Source organism: Phasianus colchicus, chromosome 15 (assembly GCF_987193195.1).
Source record: "Phasianus colchicus chromosome 15, bPhaCol1.hap1.1, whole genome shotgun sequence".
Lineage (NCBI taxonomy): Eukaryota > Metazoa > Chordata > Aves > Galliformes > Phasianidae > Phasianus > Phasianus colchicus.
The window spans coordinates 913,524-933,121 of record NC_143450.1 but is presented as its reverse complement, the minus strand read 5'-3'; the positions used below and the strand labels follow the sequence as shown (position 1 = coordinate 933,121).

The window sequence follows — 19,598 nt, the reverse complement described above, 5'->3', positions numbered from 1 at the left end:
AGAGATTTGATACACGTCTGAAAACAGAATTAGGAGAAAGGAGGAAAAACACTATGACTGTGAGCAATTGGGTAGGAGCAGGCAGTCGCCTGCTTCCAAGAGGCTGTAAGCCAGTGTTTTTCCACACTTTAGCTTGCCACCAGCTCAGCATCACACTGACTTCCCCAGGCTCAGTGTCTTCTAGAGTCGCACCCCTCACATCACATTCTATGGGTCAGTTTCTTCCTACCAAAAACAGAAGGCAGCAGAAAGCCTTTGGGAGGAGAAATGGCAAAACCCCTCCTGGCCCTTGATAGGACCCAGTGGATGTCAGCGCACTGAGAACGGCAGTGCTGTAAAAGCCCTAAAACTTCCTAAAACTTGCTTTCCCCTGCCTGTCCCCAAGTGGTGCCTGCTGGCAGCCTTTAGGACTGACACAAACTCTTGCCTTTTGGTTAAAGACACAAAAGCATGTCGAATGAGGAGACTATGGTGATTGGAACATCCCAGTCATGCCACACGCACCCTGCTGCTGCTCAGAACAAAGAAAAAAGTGCTGCTAAGAATACACCTGTGTTTTTATCATTTTACATTTCCACTTTGCATTTTTACTTCGTTTTGGTTTTTAATCCAAACGTCCGTTTCGGTGCCAGGGAAAAGAACAGAACAGCTGATTTTTTAATCATCCCATTAAAGCCATAAATATAATGTGGGCAGCTCTTAATGGCTTCTGATTAATAAATGAATGGTTGTTCCATACCCTTTAATTCAAATCCAAGATGCTCTGCCAATGCAGAAAGAAGACAAGGAAGAGAAAGAGAAAAAGAAAAACAGGTCTGTCAGAGATCTCTCATACACAAACACACACTGTGCAGTTACAGCAGGTTAGCGTCTCTGTAGGCTCAGCAGCAGTTACACAGAACACAGTGTATGCTTCAGAGCATTTTAAATTCCCACCAGAGCTTATATCTTATGTAAAGGAAGACCCAAACAAATTGCAGTGGAAGTTAATTATGAATTCTTTTAGTTAATTATGAATTCTTTTGAGATGAGCCATGTTTGTTAGTACCTGATGTGGAATTTACAGGTTAGGCAGCAAAAAAAAAAAAAAAAAAGAAAAAAAAAAGGTACACTTGTTCTGAAACAACTCCTGACTCCAGACAGGCCAAAACACATAGCGACCGTGTGAACCTGATAACCATTCATTCGCATTCTACAGGCAGCATGTGCCCCTGTGCCTGGGGCTGTGCACAGAGCAGCGTGCTCAGCAGACACGTGCAGGCACTTGCACGGGGCCTGCAAGCACAGCGCTGCTGCCCATGACCTCAGGTCTGGTCTTGGATGCACAGTGTCATCTGGCAGCACGGCCTGCTAACCTCCTGCCGGCACAACAGTACATTGTGGAAGTACTGTTCTTAGCAGCACAGATTTGCAGTTGTACCACTGATACTGCAAGTGATTAGTTGCCTGGGCAAAGGTAATGAATCCCTTGCAGATCTAAAAGTGCAAATTGCGCTGGAAGTTTCCCTCAAGTCTGTGATCTTCCAGATTTCACTTCTGCTGTGGTTCTGCATTTTTAGAAACAACAAGCATGCCAAAAAAAGAGAAAGAAAAAGCACAAACTGGAGCATCTGCTTTCAGATTCAAATTCATTACAATTACGACTGCAGCTCATCTTGCAGACACATTGCTATGCAGAGCAGGGTTTGCCTAATGAATCAACAGTGCTGTTGTCCAGAACAGGCAACTTTTTTTTTTTTTTTTTTTTTTTTTGGCTGAAAAAAAATTCATTCTTGAATTTCATTAATTTTCCTGGTACCAGCCTCACCTAAAGACAATTTTTTTCCATGTAAATATTAAAGCTCTCCATACTTATTATTGCACATAAAAGTGAGCTCTTCTGTTCCAAATCACCATAAGGACAAGATTATTTTCAGCTCAGAGATGTCCAGATTAATTTGTTACATTTTCCATACGAATTGCTGTTTGCTGCACATAAAGATTGGTTTTCTATTTCAATGCTGCTCGAAACTTGAGTGTGTGGGAGGGAAATTAGCACTAATCATTATGGAACATGTAAACACTTTTCAGCTAAAGCAGGTTCTTCTCTTCAACTCGGTGCTGATGTTTGTTGGTGGGGTAGGTTTTTTTGTTTGTTTTGATTTTGTTTTTGTTTTCTTTGAAGGAGGATTGATTCTTTAATAAGATTTGGTATAATTTAATGGCCACAAAACCAGGCTGATCTCTGTTTCACATCTCACATTTGTGCAAAATGAATGGAGAACTCTACCATGCATTTCACAGTCACATCCTGTGGGTTCCAGGAGCATGGACTCAATGTGGTGGACAGCAGAGAACTGGACACGTTACACCTGTTATCACCTCTAACCTTGACATTTTTCTAGAGCATGTTCCCATCATGCAACCTATTTTACTGACACTGCGACAACTGCACATAGAGATACATTAAATTTCATCCAAATATCTATATGGTTGGTATACTCTGCGGCAGTATACTCCCTAAACATTTGTTCCTTCCTGATAGATTTGCTCTCATATCTACAGCTACAAATGGATGCAATTTAGAATATTCTCAAGGTTTTTTGTTAACTCAAGAATATCTGTGCAAACAGAACTTGAGCCTTCCCGTGGTGCACCCTCACACTAGAACTGCCGGTTCTTAGGGCTCCCCGGTCCCACAGAACAGATACAGCCAGCTCACATGTTGGATCTTAGCTACAGGTTCCCTGGGCAGCAGAGAAACCATGCAGCTCTGCAGTAGCTGGAATGCACATACCTGCTTCTACCTGCAAACCTAACAGTGGCTTTGAATCTGCATGTGCTCCTGCATCTGAAGTACACAGCTATTCAGCACTTCAGGCTTTCTCAGTCTCTCATTTCCTGACTGTTCCTCCCTCAGTGCTGCTTAGATGCCACCGTTCAGGCAGACAGTGGACTTCTAAAAACTCAGCCTCTCTTCTCATCCGTGAATTGACAAGGCTGTGCTTTCAGACTTCCAGCAGAAAATTCCCATGGATAAGAAGCCAACTTGCTTCAAAAGCAAAGGAATTATTGGAGCCATACTAGGTGCTACTGAAATTTCCATCATATCATTTTTTTCTAAGCTGTTCCTCTGTTACACCTAACAAACATAATAATAAAACTATGCAAAAAAACAGTTCCAGCACAACAAGATTTTACAAGCAAGGTGATGTGTCAGCCTGTTGCAGCTACAGGCATTGCTTCTGTATCACCCATAACTGAATCCAAAAGGGAGCCACTCACTCCTTTCCCTGCTCAGGAGCTCCTCTCAAACTGGCCATGAGGCACGTAAGGCCTTCTGCTGGGACAATGATGGAGGAAAGACACTAAGAGGAAACACTGTAAGAGTTCGCTGGGATTTGAAAGGTTTGCCTCTTCTGTAAAGAACTGACTGTACAAAATTATTCAACTGGCTACTGTCTTGAAGCAAATGAGAAGACAGTCTCTACAATTAAAATGTAAACCTTCTGCATTGAGCAGAGGGATCTCATCTTCATGAACACAGCGTACCACACAGCACATGATCCATTAATAATGTATCACTCAGTAACAAGCATGTTTGAGAAAACAAAATTTCTCCTAGAGACAACAATTTATTTTGGTCTGGAGCAAAAAAGTATTTCTGATAGCATTCTATGTTTGAAGGAGTTCTTCACTTTTTTTTAAGGGATTGATCGGGGAAAGTAATGTATCTTTAAAAGCTTTGAGTCGTATTTGCTGCTAGGTGGAGAAGGTGCTCAACATGGTGTGCAGCACCTGCACTGTGTCCTCCAACAATCTGATCAGCCTGCATCTCACACAGCCTGGCTGTCCAGCCACTCCATGTGTGTAGAGGTGGTGGCAGTGGAGAAGTGTATTGCATTCCAGGCTTGGGAGCTGCCTCTGGGATAGCTATAATCAAATGAATCCCATCTATGCAGACAGACTAATGCATGCTAGAACTCCAAGGCCCTCAGGACAAGCTCCAGTGGAATCAGTATAGCCAGAGGCTAGCACACAAATCAATTACTGTGAGACAGCACTCAGCTCTACATATTATTTTTCTCATATCGTCAACCTTCTATCTGAACTCCAAACAAGCTCCAAGGCCAATGACAAGTAGCTATGGCTGAGCACCCTCACCTGAGATTTCCCAAACCATGTGAAACAAGGACAAGTTTATTGAAAAATCATGTCACATTTATACCTGTTGAAGCTTTCTGGAAATGCTGAGCTTGAGATAGAATCCATTCTTCCTCAAGCAGCCGTCAGCATAAAGGAAAGAGTATCTAGTCGCCTCTTAAATGCATTACTTTGCAGTATTTGTGCTATTGCTTGTGCCTGTAAACTACACTAGACTCTTCTGTGCTGATCCCAAAGGAGACTGGACTAGTAATCTGGAAATATTCTAATACCAAACTGCTTTAAATATGAGAGAAGGCCATCCAACAGACAAAAGCAGCAAGCATGGGAGAGCTGAAGATGGGAAAAAGGGAAAATACAAGAAAGATGACAAAAATGCTTCATTTTCATGCATTTCATTTCAGCTTCAGCACATCTGTGTGGGATTAAGATTAGATCCCACCTCAGATTGGTACCACTCAGCTGTTCTAAGCTGAACATCCAGGTGATGCACAAATATTGTACTGGATTCCTCCAGGGAATAAAATTAAGCTGAAGTGGACCAAAAGCAAAAATCCAGTTAGACGTAGGTGCTCTAAGTAGGACAAGTACATTACTGACCTATTGACTTTTTCTTGTTGGGCAGAAGACCTATCCGATGCATAGAGACTTTGTGACTATGTTATGCTCTAGAGTTTGTTTCATCTCCTTCAAAAGATCAACAGAAAAAAACTTTTAAAATAAAATATCTTTACATGAGTAAGAATTCAAGACAAGATGGGGGTCACTGAATTGTAGATTTACAGGATGATTAAGAAAGATAAAAGACTTAGCAAATGGCTGTGAAAACAGGACCTGTGCCTACGTGAAGTTCTGGTTGCTTAAGAATTCAGTTAAGATCTCTAGCTATCATACACGTCATTCCATCCCAAACCCCCCCAAACCCAAGCTCTCTGAGCTCTCTGAGTCACATAGCATGCTCAGGGCATGAAACAAAGTGGAGTAACTTCTGAGGACCAGAAAGATTATTACTGATAAACTGTACTGACAAAAGAATCATTGAATCACAGAATCATTAAGGTTGGAAAGGACCTCTAAGACCATCAAGTCCTACCATCAGCCCACCTCCACCATGCCCACTGTTTGCTTCATCCTGGCCTAGGCTTCCTCCAGGATACATATGGGAGCAGTCCCATAATGCTGGGAACCAAGGACATTGCACATGACTTAAGGGCTGGATATTGCATGAGCTCTCTGAGTAGTCTATGAACCTTCCATAAACTGTACAGCCACTTAGTTTGTCCATTATGAATAAAAATGGCTCGGTGGCTTCAGGAGTCCAGATATGTAATAATAGTGTACTGACATGCTTCTGTAGATTAGCAAGTAATTAACTTTAGGAGATCCCCAAGGGTAACCTGTACTGCAGTCCAGGGCAGAGGGATAATCCTGTTACGATAAACCACAAACACCCTGTTATTAGCCAGCCACACCACAGAGTAGTAATTACACTGTAATTAAGTGGTCAGAAGCTATCATGTTATTAAAGGGAAGCTGCAGAATGTTTATGGAATTAGAAATATTGCTTCATATTGTTTTAGGGTTCAGATGAGTGAGAGGTTGAGTAGGAAACAGAAAGGTAGGTTAAAAAAAGAAGGAAGCGTTCTTCTGATTATCATATCAATCAGCAGGTACAAAACTGCTGCTGCATGAATGAAGAGAGAAGCTGAAATTCAGGTCTAGACCTTCCATGAGTCCCAGAAGAGTGCAAAGTGGGGCGTTCATCCATCTACTCCAGGAGACACTTCACGTCTGTGTGAGGTGGCGATGTGAGGAGTAAGCATTCCAAAAAGGATCATTTTTCCAAGTCACCAACACACTTGCGGCAGTACCCTGGTGACTTCAGATTGAATTGGACTGTACCTAAGGAAAGTAAGAAGTCTCTCAGCCTATAAACCTATACTGCTCTGTTTCAACACCTGGTTACTTGGCACCTTTAGAGTTGGTTTGCATGCTGTTGTATTAACATGACTGTGTTTCCAGACAGGGAAACTGCTTGAAGCTGAGAAACTTACAAAGTAGACAGTGGGGAGAAGATAGCCTGATCAAGACACTGTGAGTAGAAACAGTTTATGGTTTTCTGGCTGGAAGTATTCTATGAAATTAACTTCCTTATAAGAATGACTGAAGGGAAGACTCAGATGTCTGATCTGCTGGAAATATTTAATGATAGCACAGAAATTGTGCTGCTGAGATCATTACACAGATCATACCCAGAGACACTGCAGTGCATGGTTAAGAACATACGGTGGTTCTCATCTTGGAAATGCCCATTTTTGTCAGCTATTCTTGGAAGGAATCTGTAATGCCTGTAAGGGAATGTCCTGACACACAGGAAACTGATCAGGAGGTACACTAAACTCACTCTGGTGGCTACAGGTAGGGAGCCCTAGCAGACACATAAAGCTGGGCACTCAGGATGGTTTTCCTATCAGTGCTCACTGCAAGCAGACATGACAAGATAGTCTGCATCTGCAAGACTCTTACTTCTCAGATCAAGCTCTTCTCATGCAAATTTCCAGATGACCACACTGAGTGCCATGCAGCAAGTGCAGCTGTCTTGCTCCTCTTAGGAAGCCCTGTTCTCTCAGGGAGTAGCAGAAAATGCTGCTCTCCACTTCCTAAGCAAGCTAGCGGGAAGGCTCCAACTATGAATTAAAATCAAATTTGTAAAGAAACCAAGATGGAAATATGGGATAAAAGTGGAGAACATGCTAGATTACATCAGATAAGAATATCAGCTCTGTTCTAGGATGTTTAATGGCAGACTACAGACTTCAGCTTTAATTAGAAAAAAATGGAAAATAGAAAATGAAAGTATTTCACTAAATGCATGAATGTGAGGGCATTTCTCCTCTTGATCTGTGACAATGACTTTGGGAAATGAATAAATAGCAACATTAAGATTTAATTTCAGATTCTACAGACAAGAGATTGGCATAGATATTAAACTACATCCCAAATTTTTAAATTTTTCCATAAATCTTAGATGGAAAAAATCCAAATGTGAAGACTAAGGAGTTGTTGGCGTTAGAAGTGTTTAACTTTCAGTATCTCTGTGCCTTCAGAAATAAAATAGCTGCCAGTGTGTTTTACAAGACCTTTACAACCAGCCAGCACAAGGCCTGCTAATTTACTAGTAAACATCAGCAGGGTTTCACAAAGGCCTGAAAAGCTTCTTGTAGAAGACAAAGCTAAACTAGCTCTTGGTCTGATGTACAACAGGCAGCTATGAAATTCTGTTGTCAGCACCACTTTAAAAATAAAGCACATTTCTGAAATGAAAGGATGACTTCAGAAAAGCTACTATCTTCTGGAAATTGCTGCAGGATGCAGTTGTGCCTATGAAGCTGGGCCCAGGAGAGAGTGGTCAATGCAGCGAGTCTCCAGAATGCAGCAGAAAGTCTCACATTAGAAACACTTCCTGACCTTTCTTGTGGTGTTACTGAACTTTTCATCCACGTGGGCAAGCAAAGATGAAGATCTGATTGCAAAGGCAAAGACCACAACCCCAGGAGATCCTCTGGGAGGTGAGACTGCAAAGTAAGAGATGTGAAAAAGAAAGGATTCTAAGCAGATCAAAAGGTTTTACTAAGCAAGTGTACTGCCAGTGTGAGAACTCTCAAACATTGCTCATTTTTTTTCCAGGGAAGCTGTGCGCTGAAGAACACCAACAAGAAAGAAATGGAAAAAAATGTGTACCTAATTGCTTAAAAAATGAAACAGGGACAAACAGCAGTATTTTCATACTGTCCCTAAAATAATATGGACCTCTAAAATAAAAGTGAGGACAGAGAGGAGCCATTTTTATGGTGTCCCAGTACAGGGAAATCACAGTTCCATGCAAACTCAGCTACTGTCCGAAGAAAGAATCCCCTTGCATGGAATGCCCACAGGCTTCAGGCACTGCTCTGGTGTCAGCAGACGCTGGACAGTCACATGTGAAAGCCGAATTCTGCTCCCAAGCTCAGAGCTGTTAATCTCAGAATAGACTTTGCAACCATTGAAGTTGCAAAACAGTCCCTGGTTACTAGTGATATGGATTCACTAAGGCTGTGGCTCAACAGCATGATGGGAATTTCATTTTCAGTAGTGCAAGGACAGCCATGCAAAGGTACCTGTGATCTTTCATGCAGCTCATCCTGCACTCAAGGCTCTGGGAGAGACCTCTGACAGCAAAACCTATGAATTCGTGCTCACCACCCTCAGCTCCTCTAAAGGATGGGACTCTCATCCTGATGCCAGCACAGCTGTTAAATTACTCTATCCACACGCTTGAGTGCCAGCAGGTATATAAAGGTATACCAGAAACGTATCCCAGAGCACAGATTTAGATTCAAACCTCTATCAAAGATGCCTGAAAGCTCACTGAAAAAATAATGAGGGTCTGGCTTCACTGTTGTTGCAAATAGGGGGGGCATGAAGAAAAAGGGGTCAGAAGAAGAGTTTATGACGTGAACTTGGGCTACTGATACAGCTGAGTCCTCTTCCCCTGCACACTGCAATCCCAGTGGCCAGGGTCAGGGAGGATTTCTCATTTAGGACACATTCTGGAGTTACGGGCTCTCAGCTCTATAGTTTCATCAGAGATACACCACAAGTGCAAGATCTAACTCCTGAAACTAGCCTGTGATATGACTTTATAGAACATCTGTATGCGTACACCATATGTACAATGCACTGTATTAATTATATCTGAAACTATAACTGTGTGGAGACAGAAATACGCCAAATTTGATGTGAAAAATATCTTAGTAAGATGATTTAATGACTCAGAATCCATGGAAATAATTCTCAGTGTTCTCATTTACCAGGGCACTCTTTTGTGGAGCAATTGCAGACTGTCACTGTCTGGTTTGTTCACAGCAATTAATTCCTCTTCAGTCTAAATTAAATATTTCTTTTATGTCCCTCAGTTATATTTTATAGCCTCTGTAAGGCTTTCTTCCTACTGGCTATTTAAACCCTTAACATGATTTTCCAACCCTGATCTGTCAGTTCCATATATGTGGATGGAGGAGAGTGCAGAGACCCACTGAGATCAGTGGAATTTCAAATAAGTCTAAGCAGACTTCAAGCAGCATCAGAGCAATTATTTTCTTCTCACAAATGTACCTTTCACCTTTTTTAATCTTAGTGAATGTGCAATTATTTTCTTTGACATTCCTCTTCCCTTGTATCTTCTGGTGGGTTTTCTGTTTTTATCGAAGTGATAAAGCCATCTGTCATACTGTCATAAACCTGAGCTATGATAAACAAGATAAACCTTTTGAGTTTCCTTGTAAGTCTTTGCCCACACTTACTAGACGTGTGATACTAAGTGTCAGTGTCTTGAACACCTATATCTGTGCTGGTGCAACGTAGCAGGTCACTGCCCATCCACTGGTAATCAGCTGTCTATGTGTGCTTAGCCACAGCTGCACAAAATAAATGTGTCTGCTTACAACAACTCAAGGTATGAGTCTTGCTGAAGCAGATCATCAGGGAGACAGAAACCGACACAGGCAGGCTGCGAGAGCTGACACAGTTGGGTACCACAGCTCTGCTCAGAAATGCCTCCTTGCTAGGCCAGGACAATGTTGTCTGTTTGCACAATGCATCCATTTTTGCAGATAAGTAGCTGCTCTAGCATACTTCTCTTTTTTTTTTTTTCTCCTTTTTTTTTTTTTTTTCCTGTTGTATCTCTACACATTTCCCAGTATATTTGCATGACAATGCAAGCAAAATGAAATGTACACTCCTTACAAGCAGATAGGAACCAACCACTGAGATTATCATTTGACTTCAGCTGTTGCAAATTCCTACCAAAGGTAAATGCTCTTCAACCAAATAAGGGCTGAGTCAGGACAGAGTGGGATGTCTCCAAGATACCCCAGTAATACAATTCACAGTGAGTTCCTCTGTACCAATCTGTTAGAAAATAGTGTGAGCATAACATGGGAAAAAGTCCACCTTGAACATTTTCAAACAGTGGGGTTTATGTACAGAATATGTCCGGCAGTGGGCGCTTGGTCTTGTGATTTCAGTAGCAACACAGAAAATTGTCACATGCAAGAAAACCAATCTAAACACATCTTTCATCTTTGTAACTACAGTAATTTAGCAGGAATTTCTGATAATCAGAGGAAAAGAAACCTTCAAAGCAAACTTCCAAGCAGACAATGAGAACCGCTGGACAACATGTTTTTTTTCTCCTGTGCAAATCTGACTAAAGGTTCAAACTGGTGAGACAGGAAGCTGCACCCAGAAGGAAGATGCACAACATCCAGCATGATGCTGCTAAGACAGCAACCATCTCCTGCTCTAGCCCAAATTCAGCTAAGCATCTGCCACATTATTTCAGAATTGTGTATTAAATACAGTTTACTTTGCAGAGGCTCTGTCACAGATTTGGGATATACCTACAGAATATGTATTATTTAATGTTTATGTTAAAGAGGCAGGAGCCTTCCATCTAGGCCTGAAAACCTAAAACACTCCAAATATATTTAATACAACACCAGAGTAGGTGTCATTACTTACTATTTAAGTATCTGTCAAGTGCTGGCAGTGTTCTCAAAACAACAATCAGGTCAGAGCTCTTTTATTTCCAATGGAAATGACTGAACTTCATTCAAAGCATTTCAAATTTTGACCTGTCAGAACCCATATGGGACAAAGAACAGAGCGAATTATAGAGCAACAGCAACTTCTACTGTGCCCTAATTATTGTTTGAAGTAGAAAGTAAGCACTCACACAACCCAGGCTCAAGTGAAATGCCTTTCCTAATTGGAAGAATGGCAAGTTCAGTGCATTCTTTGCTGCAATATAGCTGCTATGTATATCATTCAACTGTGACCTGAAAGTGAAAACAGCTATAAACACATATGAATCATCTTAGATGATTTTTATCCAAGTTCAGACAGGCAAGCTGGGTTGTTAAGCTGTTTTTAACTTACTATCCTGTGGTTAAAAAAGAATAGAGGTAAGAAAATGTACATGTGTCAGTTTTAAAGCTGGCACTGTTCCTCTAACATATAAATAAAATTTAAACAAATCTCATTCCCATAGAAAGCTGGATTCTGCAGGCTGGAGTAAAAATGCATGCTGTTTCCTATCACTATTAATGTTCTGAAAAAGCACTTTTCTGACATAAAACTCGTGTTCACCCATTTTGTTTTTGCAGCACAGTAGCAGTAACACCAAACTGTGTTGGACATCACCTCACGAAGCACTCTACAAGTCAGATTCAGCAGGTGAGCATCCCAATATTGTCTGACACTATGGGATCCAAAGTGGAAAAGAAACCTTTTTGCATCGGGTTAAATATCAAAACAGAATTTTTGGTGAGTCATTTAAAAAAAAAAAAAAAGAAAAAAAAAAAAAAGCCTTACTTAGATGTTTTTGTCTGAAAAAAATAAATCAATGGAGGTTTCAACTTTGGAAGCCAATTTGGAACAAAAGGCAATGTAAAAAATCAAGCTGTCCCAAGGGCTTCAAAGCCCATTAATGTCTTGCCTGTATACTCTGTAGAAGAGCTTAATGCAAGCCCTAGCTGGCTGTTAGTATGTGATAATGAGACTCCTGCTACTGCCAGTTCAGGACAAGGACTGCAGGATTTCTTAAGGAGAGGTAACAGAGGCAATACTGACAATCAAGGAGATATCATGGAGAGGTCTTTCTTCCTCTGGTTCCCACTAATTAAGGCCTCTTCTGTGGCTTTTTTCAAAAAGCCTCTCTTTAAAACCACCATTTGTTGTGGTCTCAATGGCTAGCACAGAGACAGGGTGTACACAGAGGTCACGCTGTTGTAACTGCAGGCTCAGCACTGCATCACATTTCAGGTCAGACCTTACCCACACAAGGATCCCACTGGTGCTGGGACACTGTCTGAACATCAATCTGTCAAAAACCATCTGCACTGAACAAAATGAGCAAGTGAGGCATCTCTGGAGACGCAGAGAACATAAGAACTAAGAACTAGATACTGGGAAGGCTTATAGGGTACTTACATTCATTGCATACGAAGTTAAGTATCAGTCACTGTAGTTAGACACCGCTCCACATGCACGGCTGTCCAACCCACGAGGAGAGATGGGAACATCTCTGTGTCCAGGATGGATATGGTTGGAGATGCCTAATCAGCAGATTTTGTCCATATGCTGCATGGTATTTCAGGGAGGAAGCCCTGAGACCATGGCAGAGTCCAACATGGTCTTTCGTACTCCAGGCATGCATTCTATGTTCTGCCCTACCTGAGGCCATCCTCTTACAATCTCATCTGAACAGCATTTAATGCTCAGTTTAACTTCTGGAAACAAAAAACACATCCTCAACACAGAGGAAATTTCAGTACTGCCCTCGTTGTGTCTTCTGCAGTTGGTACAGAGAGACTCACACACCCAAATTGCAAGAGTCATAGGAAAAACACAGATCTCTTGCACTGCACCACATAGTCTGTGTTGAGACAGCAGTGCCAACAGATACAGTTTATCACACAAGACTGTTCTCACACAGCACACCACAATAACCTTGTGCCTTAGTTGTGTTTTGCATGAAAAGAGCAAGCAACTTCAAATTCAATCAGAAACGAAAGCAGAACCCATTCTAACAAATGGGAAGATAGCAAGAGCCCAGGTTCTCCTCTTGGCAACGATCACAGCTCCTCTTAAGGGTCAAGCAGAGCTGGGAGTGCACAAGACTGGAAGAGGGCTGCTGGAGAACAGAAGAACCTGCTTTAAGGACATAACACAGAGCTACAATAACCAGGGAGAGAGAGAAGTAGAAAGAGACATACTGGAGAAGCTGACCATTGCGAAATGCTGACACCGGTCTCCTGTGAATTCGATCGGACACCTACCGAAAGAAAGAAAACCAGAAAGAAAGAAACAAGATAGCAAAATGACACCCAGACAGAGCAAACTGAGGCCCCTTTCTGATCACTTTCACAACTCCTATATGTCTGCTTTCAGCCTGCGCCCTTACCTGCATCCCTAAGCCCTAGCCCAAAGCTGACACCAAGAGCCATCCCTGACTAGACCACTCTACATCCACCGCTGTGCCCAGGAGGTTTTAAGTAGTGTGGTGCATTTTTTGTCTTCAAACATACTTTGCTTAGGATCTGGCATGTACAATCGCAAAGGCAGTTTCTCCAAACATCTCTGTCCGAAGAATCCATTTGGACATCTGGAGGGGAAAAGGGGAGAAATCACAGAACATGTCTGGCACCATTCTTGAGGCTAAGGTCAAAAATAAAAAGTGCATTGTGATGAATGGAAAAAATAAATGCTTCACGCGCAAATTTACTCTCTGTTTTGCTTTAACCAGGCACCTGTATCATTAGCACTGCAGCTTTATTCTAGGCCTGGATCTTCAAGCCACCAGCAAAACCCCTTCTTTCTTCCTCTGCCTGCCTCCTTCATTCTCACCTGCTAGAAGCACCAGATGGTAGGAAGATCGAGATGGGTGGGATGCTACTTGCAGCCACTATCTAGACAAGACTGGCAAGGAGCACCACAGAGCGGTGAGCAGCTGCTCAGGCGACAGCAAGCGTTGTGTGGGGCAAGCATCTTCATATTACTGCCCCTGGAAGGACTCACAGAGTGCTCCAGGGAGAATGGCTGTGTTGCGGTTAGAGAGAAAGCATGTGCAGAATCTCTGCATTAACAGGGAGAAAGGGACAGAGAAGAAAGCTGAGCCAGAACAGGCCTCATGCACTGCCCGGCTGCAAGGCTCTTGCAGGCTATCCCAGTCACCACGAGGAGACGGGCCGCGATGTGCCAGCTCATGGGGCTGGGAAGTGATGGGAGCTCAGCAGTGGGTGGCCAAACACCTCTCTCCCTGGAGTTGATCTCCCTCCCTTACTTCACATCTTTCAGCATGACTTCTTGGACAGTCCCTCTAAGTTTGTCCCTACCTTTCTCCATGTCCCATCTCTACCTGCCTACCCCACCCTGCTGACCAAGCTCTCCTTCCTCTGAGCTTCATAGGGTTTCTTCATAATATCAAGTATTTTAACATGCTTTCCAACTTCCTGGCGCAAGCAGTTCTGCAGGCTTTGCATCTTGTTGTCAGCCTTTCCTCAACCTCGACTGTGCTGCGCCCATCCCTCGCCTCGGCCTCAGGTCCAGCTGGCCAACAAGGAGCCCAAAATGCTCTTCAGAGTGAGGACTGGAGCCCTGAAGCTGAGGCAATGGCTTAACTCCTTGCCTATCCAGTGTGAGGGCCAGCAGACAGCCAGAGCAGCCTCAGCACAGCGCCAGGTGACCGGGCCCAGCGTGCACACCCTGCTGGGGGGAGTGGGACAGGCCCAGGTCCTGGCGCAAGTCCCAGCCCTGCAGTTGTGACCCAGTCTGCCACAGGGACACTAATGTCTGCTCGCAGTCTGTGGCACAGCAAAGAGAGGAGGAAGTGATGGTTTCAAACTCTGTGGTGTTTGATATGATCAAAGCTTTGCAGTTCAAAAGAGTGTTGGCAGATCAGTTCTGTGCTGTTGCTCAAGGGCTAGAGTAGCATTTGTTCTTCTTGCCAGATTTACGTTTAGATGGCATGTTATGGATATGCAACTTCAGCGGCAATAAAAGAAGCCAAGAAGAGAGAGGAACTCCTGTTTTCTCTGCTTAATGGAACACAGGCGGCGTTTTTCAGCAATTTTTTATTTCTCATGTGAAGAGAGAGAGAGTCAGAGAGGGTGAAAGGATACAGACTTCTCTGAGCTGGAGGGCTCCCCTCCAAATGCGAGAGGTGAGGGTCAACTGAGGACTTGGAAAGAGCTTGTTGGCTGTACTCGAAGAAATGCCACATGGTTGGGCACAAGGCAGGCCAGAGTAAAAAGATCTCTCAGCTCTGGCATGGTCAAGACTGGCAGAACTCATCCCATGCACAGAGGTCTAGCCTCTGCCTGGAGACCTGTACTAACACTCTTAGGGAAAAGCCTGAGGCACTTGCTGGTACACTAATACATCACTGTCACAGGCTCCTAAACTAGGTCATCCTGAGGACAGCCAGCTCCTACTCAGAGGTATCCTGAGCTCAGGGTGAATTCTGATGCTTGTTTGGGACTTACAGATACACCTCTGAATGCTGCATGATCCAAGTTGTACAAGATATAGCCAACAAAAGGCTATGTGATTTCTCCATCCCACATACTGTCCTTTTCCATTTTGCCTCCACAGCTCCAAACCCGTCTGTTTTTCCTCTAAGGAATGAATTTCCCAGTTCTCAAAGGTGAGGTGCCCACATCCAGGGGACGTTTCACTAGTTGTCCCTCTCACAGAAGAAAGCTTTGAAAGGGCCTGCATGACTGAAGTGGCTTTTACACTCGATTTCATGTTGGTTTTTGTTGCAGTTTTGGTATATTTGCATTGAGCAAAGTTGGGGCATCCTCATGCTCATAACCCATTTTATTTTTTGTGCGACATTGTGTTTGGGTCCTGTGTTAACATATCCACATAAGAGTGTGCTGGGATATTTGCATATTCCAACCTGCTTGAGGGGTGCTTAAGGGCACAGCTCTGCATGAAGCTTCATTGTGCTCCCTAGGCATACAGGTGTTTCTCAGTGTCCATGCTGCTTCTGAAACTGGAGATTTGATTCCTTGGTCAGGCAAATATCTTTGAAGAAAATTACCCTTTTTTTTTTAATTAAATGTGATTCTTGGATGTTCATCCTGCAGTCCAGGAAAGGTAAGCATAGTGGTAATGTCATTTCAAGTCAGGGTACCACCTTCAAGGGATTACCATCAAAAGGCCTGTTGACTTTCCTTGTGATGAAGAAGAGGAAGCTGGAACTGGGAGTAGAGTGAAGATGCCCTGCTGGCAATCAAAGAGGCAATTTGATGATGAAGACTCACAAGGACAGCCCTGGTGAAGCTGATTTTAGAGAAGCCTTTAAAAGACTGCACTGGAGTTTGAACAAAGCAGCCAAAACAGATGTCGTCTTCCCAATCTTTTCTTAAGTTTATTCATCATCACTGACACTCATGAAGTCAATGAGTAGTCTTCAAGGACATCCAGTTTAGCTTACAATGTTCTGGCTATTTGTTTGCGATTAGAGATTCAGTTCATGTGTGTGCCGTGGGTACCCTGGAGGGAAGTCATGAATGAAGCAGATGTCTTATCCAGCCAAGGAAACAGACATTTTGTCTGAAGGGAGCTAAAACTGCCTCAGATGCACATTTGCAAGATTTCAGCCATGGCTAGAACTTGAACGTGACTGAAACTGCATGCCACTAAGGAAAGACTGAAAATCAATTGAAAAATGGTGGAATAAAACCCAGAAAAACAAATTGGTAAGAAGTGAAAAAGCAGAACAGAAATATGTCAAACAGGCTTTGATGCCATGACAGCTACAATATAGTCCATCCTTAGATCTCAGCCGTCAGCTTAGCGTGGGAGGGAAAAAGAACTTTCTAGATAGAAGGCAATAGATAACAGTCATCTCCCTGTCTAGGTCAGCTCAGGCTTTTCATCTTTAGTTGTTAGTGAATCAGCATAGGGAAAAGTGATAAAAAAGTAGTTCTCATAAACATGACCACCTTTTGTCACCTCCCAGACTGTCAAAATGATGTGCTTCCCTAGCAGTCCCATGCAGAAGATGTGTATTATGAGACTGCTCAGAAGCCACAAATGCAGTTCTCTCTCCTCTGGGTCCTTACTTCCCAGAAGTAAGCTTGCTGGCAGCATGAGTGACCAGGATAACTTTGAAAGTATGCATTGCCCACGGTCCCCTGTTTGTCTGATACTCCTAGGCTGGAGATTTTTTTATTTATTATCATTTCTCCAGCTGTGACATCTAGGAAAGAAATTTCCAGCTTGCACAGCACATGAGTCTCCCATTCTAGACAAGCAGAGCAAATGGAAGGCACCCTTTCTGCATGCAGAATCTGCTGTTTTCTGTATTACAGGTCTGTGAGCAGCTCCTCTTCAGCAGCTAAACATAAGATCTGAGTGACACACCTGAAAGTTAAGGCTTCCTAAGACCAAAAGTCATGCAGTGGTCTTTTATCATGGTATCCTTCTTCCTACACATCTGACTCTAGCCAGGCGATTTGGGCTGGTTATGCTAGCAGAATGAATGGCAGGCTGTTCCTTCATGTAGTATCTTTGGACTCCCCAGTCCACTCACCAGCCTCGCGGAGGCCCTGCATGCTCCTTCTTTTAAGAAGGGAAGTGGGTAAAGTTGTGTCTATAAGAACAGTCTTGCAAGGCTTATAAGGCTGCAGCAATGTTTCAAAGACAGCAACTTGCCCCCTTCCTAGCCTGTGTGGAGAATACCCAAGACTGCCTTACTTGACTTTATCCCTCTGTGCCTAACAAGTTAAATGAAAATTAAAAACAAGTTTCCACTTGCTACATATCAAAATTTCCTGCTTGCAAATGCTATCAACAAAACTGGTCAGGAATTTTTCTATTTAACTTCTGTTGTTGCTGGAAAACGTTCAGTAAGTTCAGTCAGTTTTGACCAGTTCGTTCAATTGCTGAGATTTTTTAGTATTTTTTTTCCACGTTTCAAAAGATCCATAAAGGTCTGCTCTTGAGTTCAGGATGAATTTCAGTTAATTTACATGGAAAAAATATGCAATCATCAGCCAAATAAAGCATCTCAAAAATTACAAAGCAAAATGGTTTAAATGATTCATTGAAAAAATTTGTCACTTTACCTTGAAATAGGGCAGAGCAATGACTATTGTTGATTATTATTTAATTATTAATCAGACAAATAATTAAAATAATATTCCTGATGGGAGCACAGTTGTTGACCTAAATCTTGCAAGTGTTGGTCCATTCCTTTACACCCTCCTTTCCTTTACTTATGCCAATGTGGTTTCTCTCAAATGCAATCAATGCTACAAAAGAATGTAAACAAGCAGGTGCATCAAAATAACAAGATAAGGAGAAGCTGTAGCAGAAGGACACAATGCACTGATAAAAGGAAATGGAGAAATGTCTCAAGCATGTTGCTTATTTGTGCAAAGGGCTGAAAAAGAAGACAGTTCTGTCATTGTCCCCTGACCAGTCCCAGATATCAGGCTCTTAAGAGCCACAAAACACTTGGACTCCACAGAACTACTAATAAGTAGAAAAGAAAGCAATCAGAATAAATGCAGAGGCCTTATCCAGAGCAGCTAATCAAGGCATGTTTGCTGTCCAAACCACAGGGACATCCACTTCTAGCCTCCGTGAAGATAGTGCAGTGCAGCTCCAACCGAGTTGTGGGAGCTCAGTGGGATCAACACTGTTGTCTTCACTGAGCCTGGCTGTTGAAGGATCAGCTTCCACACTCTGAATGTTCTCAAGGGTCTGCTATAGTTACGTGTGCATTAAAGGGAATGCATTGAACTGGATGCATTGAATGAATACTTGAACACAAAAAGGTACCTGATCTCATTACCCAAGATAAACAGTATACAAAGCATAATGAACTAGTCCTGGCTGGTTAAGGAGACTTGGAATAGTATATGGTGATTTTCACCCCTAGCTCAACACTGTGAGCTCTTCAGAGAATATGTAATTTTGTTAAATGTAGACAGCCCACACCCAGAAAGTCAGCATCTGGGAATCCTTCAACCTGAGTCCTGCGAACACAACCTGTACAGCCTGATCATGGGGGTGGAGGTTGCTCTTAAAGCTCTTTATGTCTTTTAATCCTACGCAGTTCACTAAGGTCCTGCTCCAGAGTACCAGCCACTTCAACTGCATTAAACACACCAAAGAATCATGTAGCAGAGGAGGGCTGTGCATCAGAGAGTCGACTTTGCTTCTTCTTGCTCGGCTCAGAAGACCCCAACTGAAGATGATGTGTGCCAAGGCCTAAATGGGAATAAGAGTATTTCTGCTGTAACATATATACTAGCCCAATCCTGTAGGACCTGGCACTCAGTGATAACAGATTAGAGACGCCTCAAGCTGCTCCAAGTTGTGCCAAGAACCCAACAGGCTCCAGGATGAGGCAGGCCCACAGTCAAAGGCTGCAAACCTTCCCAAGCACTGAGTTCAGTTGGACGCAACATCTCTATTTGTGTCCCAGATCTTGAAAATTGCTTGTGTGCATCCCTTCTGCAGGCACTGCAATTTGCTTGACTCAAACTCGCAGCTTCCCTGCTGTTAACGAGAAAACAGTCCATACACCTTCTAAGGCCTCTCTGAGCAAAATGGTCTGGAGAAAGGTCAAGAAATTTTTCTGACAACAAGAGCCCAGGCTCTTTAATCTTCTAAGGCTATTGAACCAATTCTGTATGTGTGTGGTTCAGTAGATTTCTGGGTTTATGCCTCAAATTTGTAGAATATCCAAGGCAGACCAGACTTCTCCCATCTAACTTCCAGGTAGTCTGTTTGCAGAGAATGCATAAAAACACAGATTGTATCATATTTGAGTATCCTTTAACACGAGCATGTGTAGAATTTACTTCAGATTAAGGACTGATATATGCAAGCAC

At 42.8% G+C, this 19,598-nt stretch overlaps 1 protein-coding gene across 7 annotated transcripts in view; it reads right to left on the bottom strand.

Annotated features, from left to right (window-relative positions):
- NRG2 (neuregulin 2) overlaps positions 1-19,598 on the bottom strand; it is a 151,042-nt gene that overhangs the window by 10,839 nt on the left and 120,605 nt on the right. For 2 of the 7 annotated variants that reach the window (XM_090150668.1, XM_090150671.1), the window contains 2 exons: positions 12,960-13,018; positions 740-763 (listed from right to left, as the gene is read on the bottom strand). The exons of 1 other annotated variant lie outside the window; for it this stretch is intronic. In XM_090150668.1, coding sequence (XP_090006794.1) covers positions 740-763; positions 12,960-13,018 — 83 coding nt within the window. Of the gene's footprint in view, positions 1-739; positions 764-12,959; positions 13,019-13,271; positions 13,349-19,598 lie in introns of all 7 variants that reach the window. 4 more of the 7 variants (XM_090150664.1, XM_090150665.1, XM_090150669.1 and 1 more) reach the window with 3 other exon arrangements.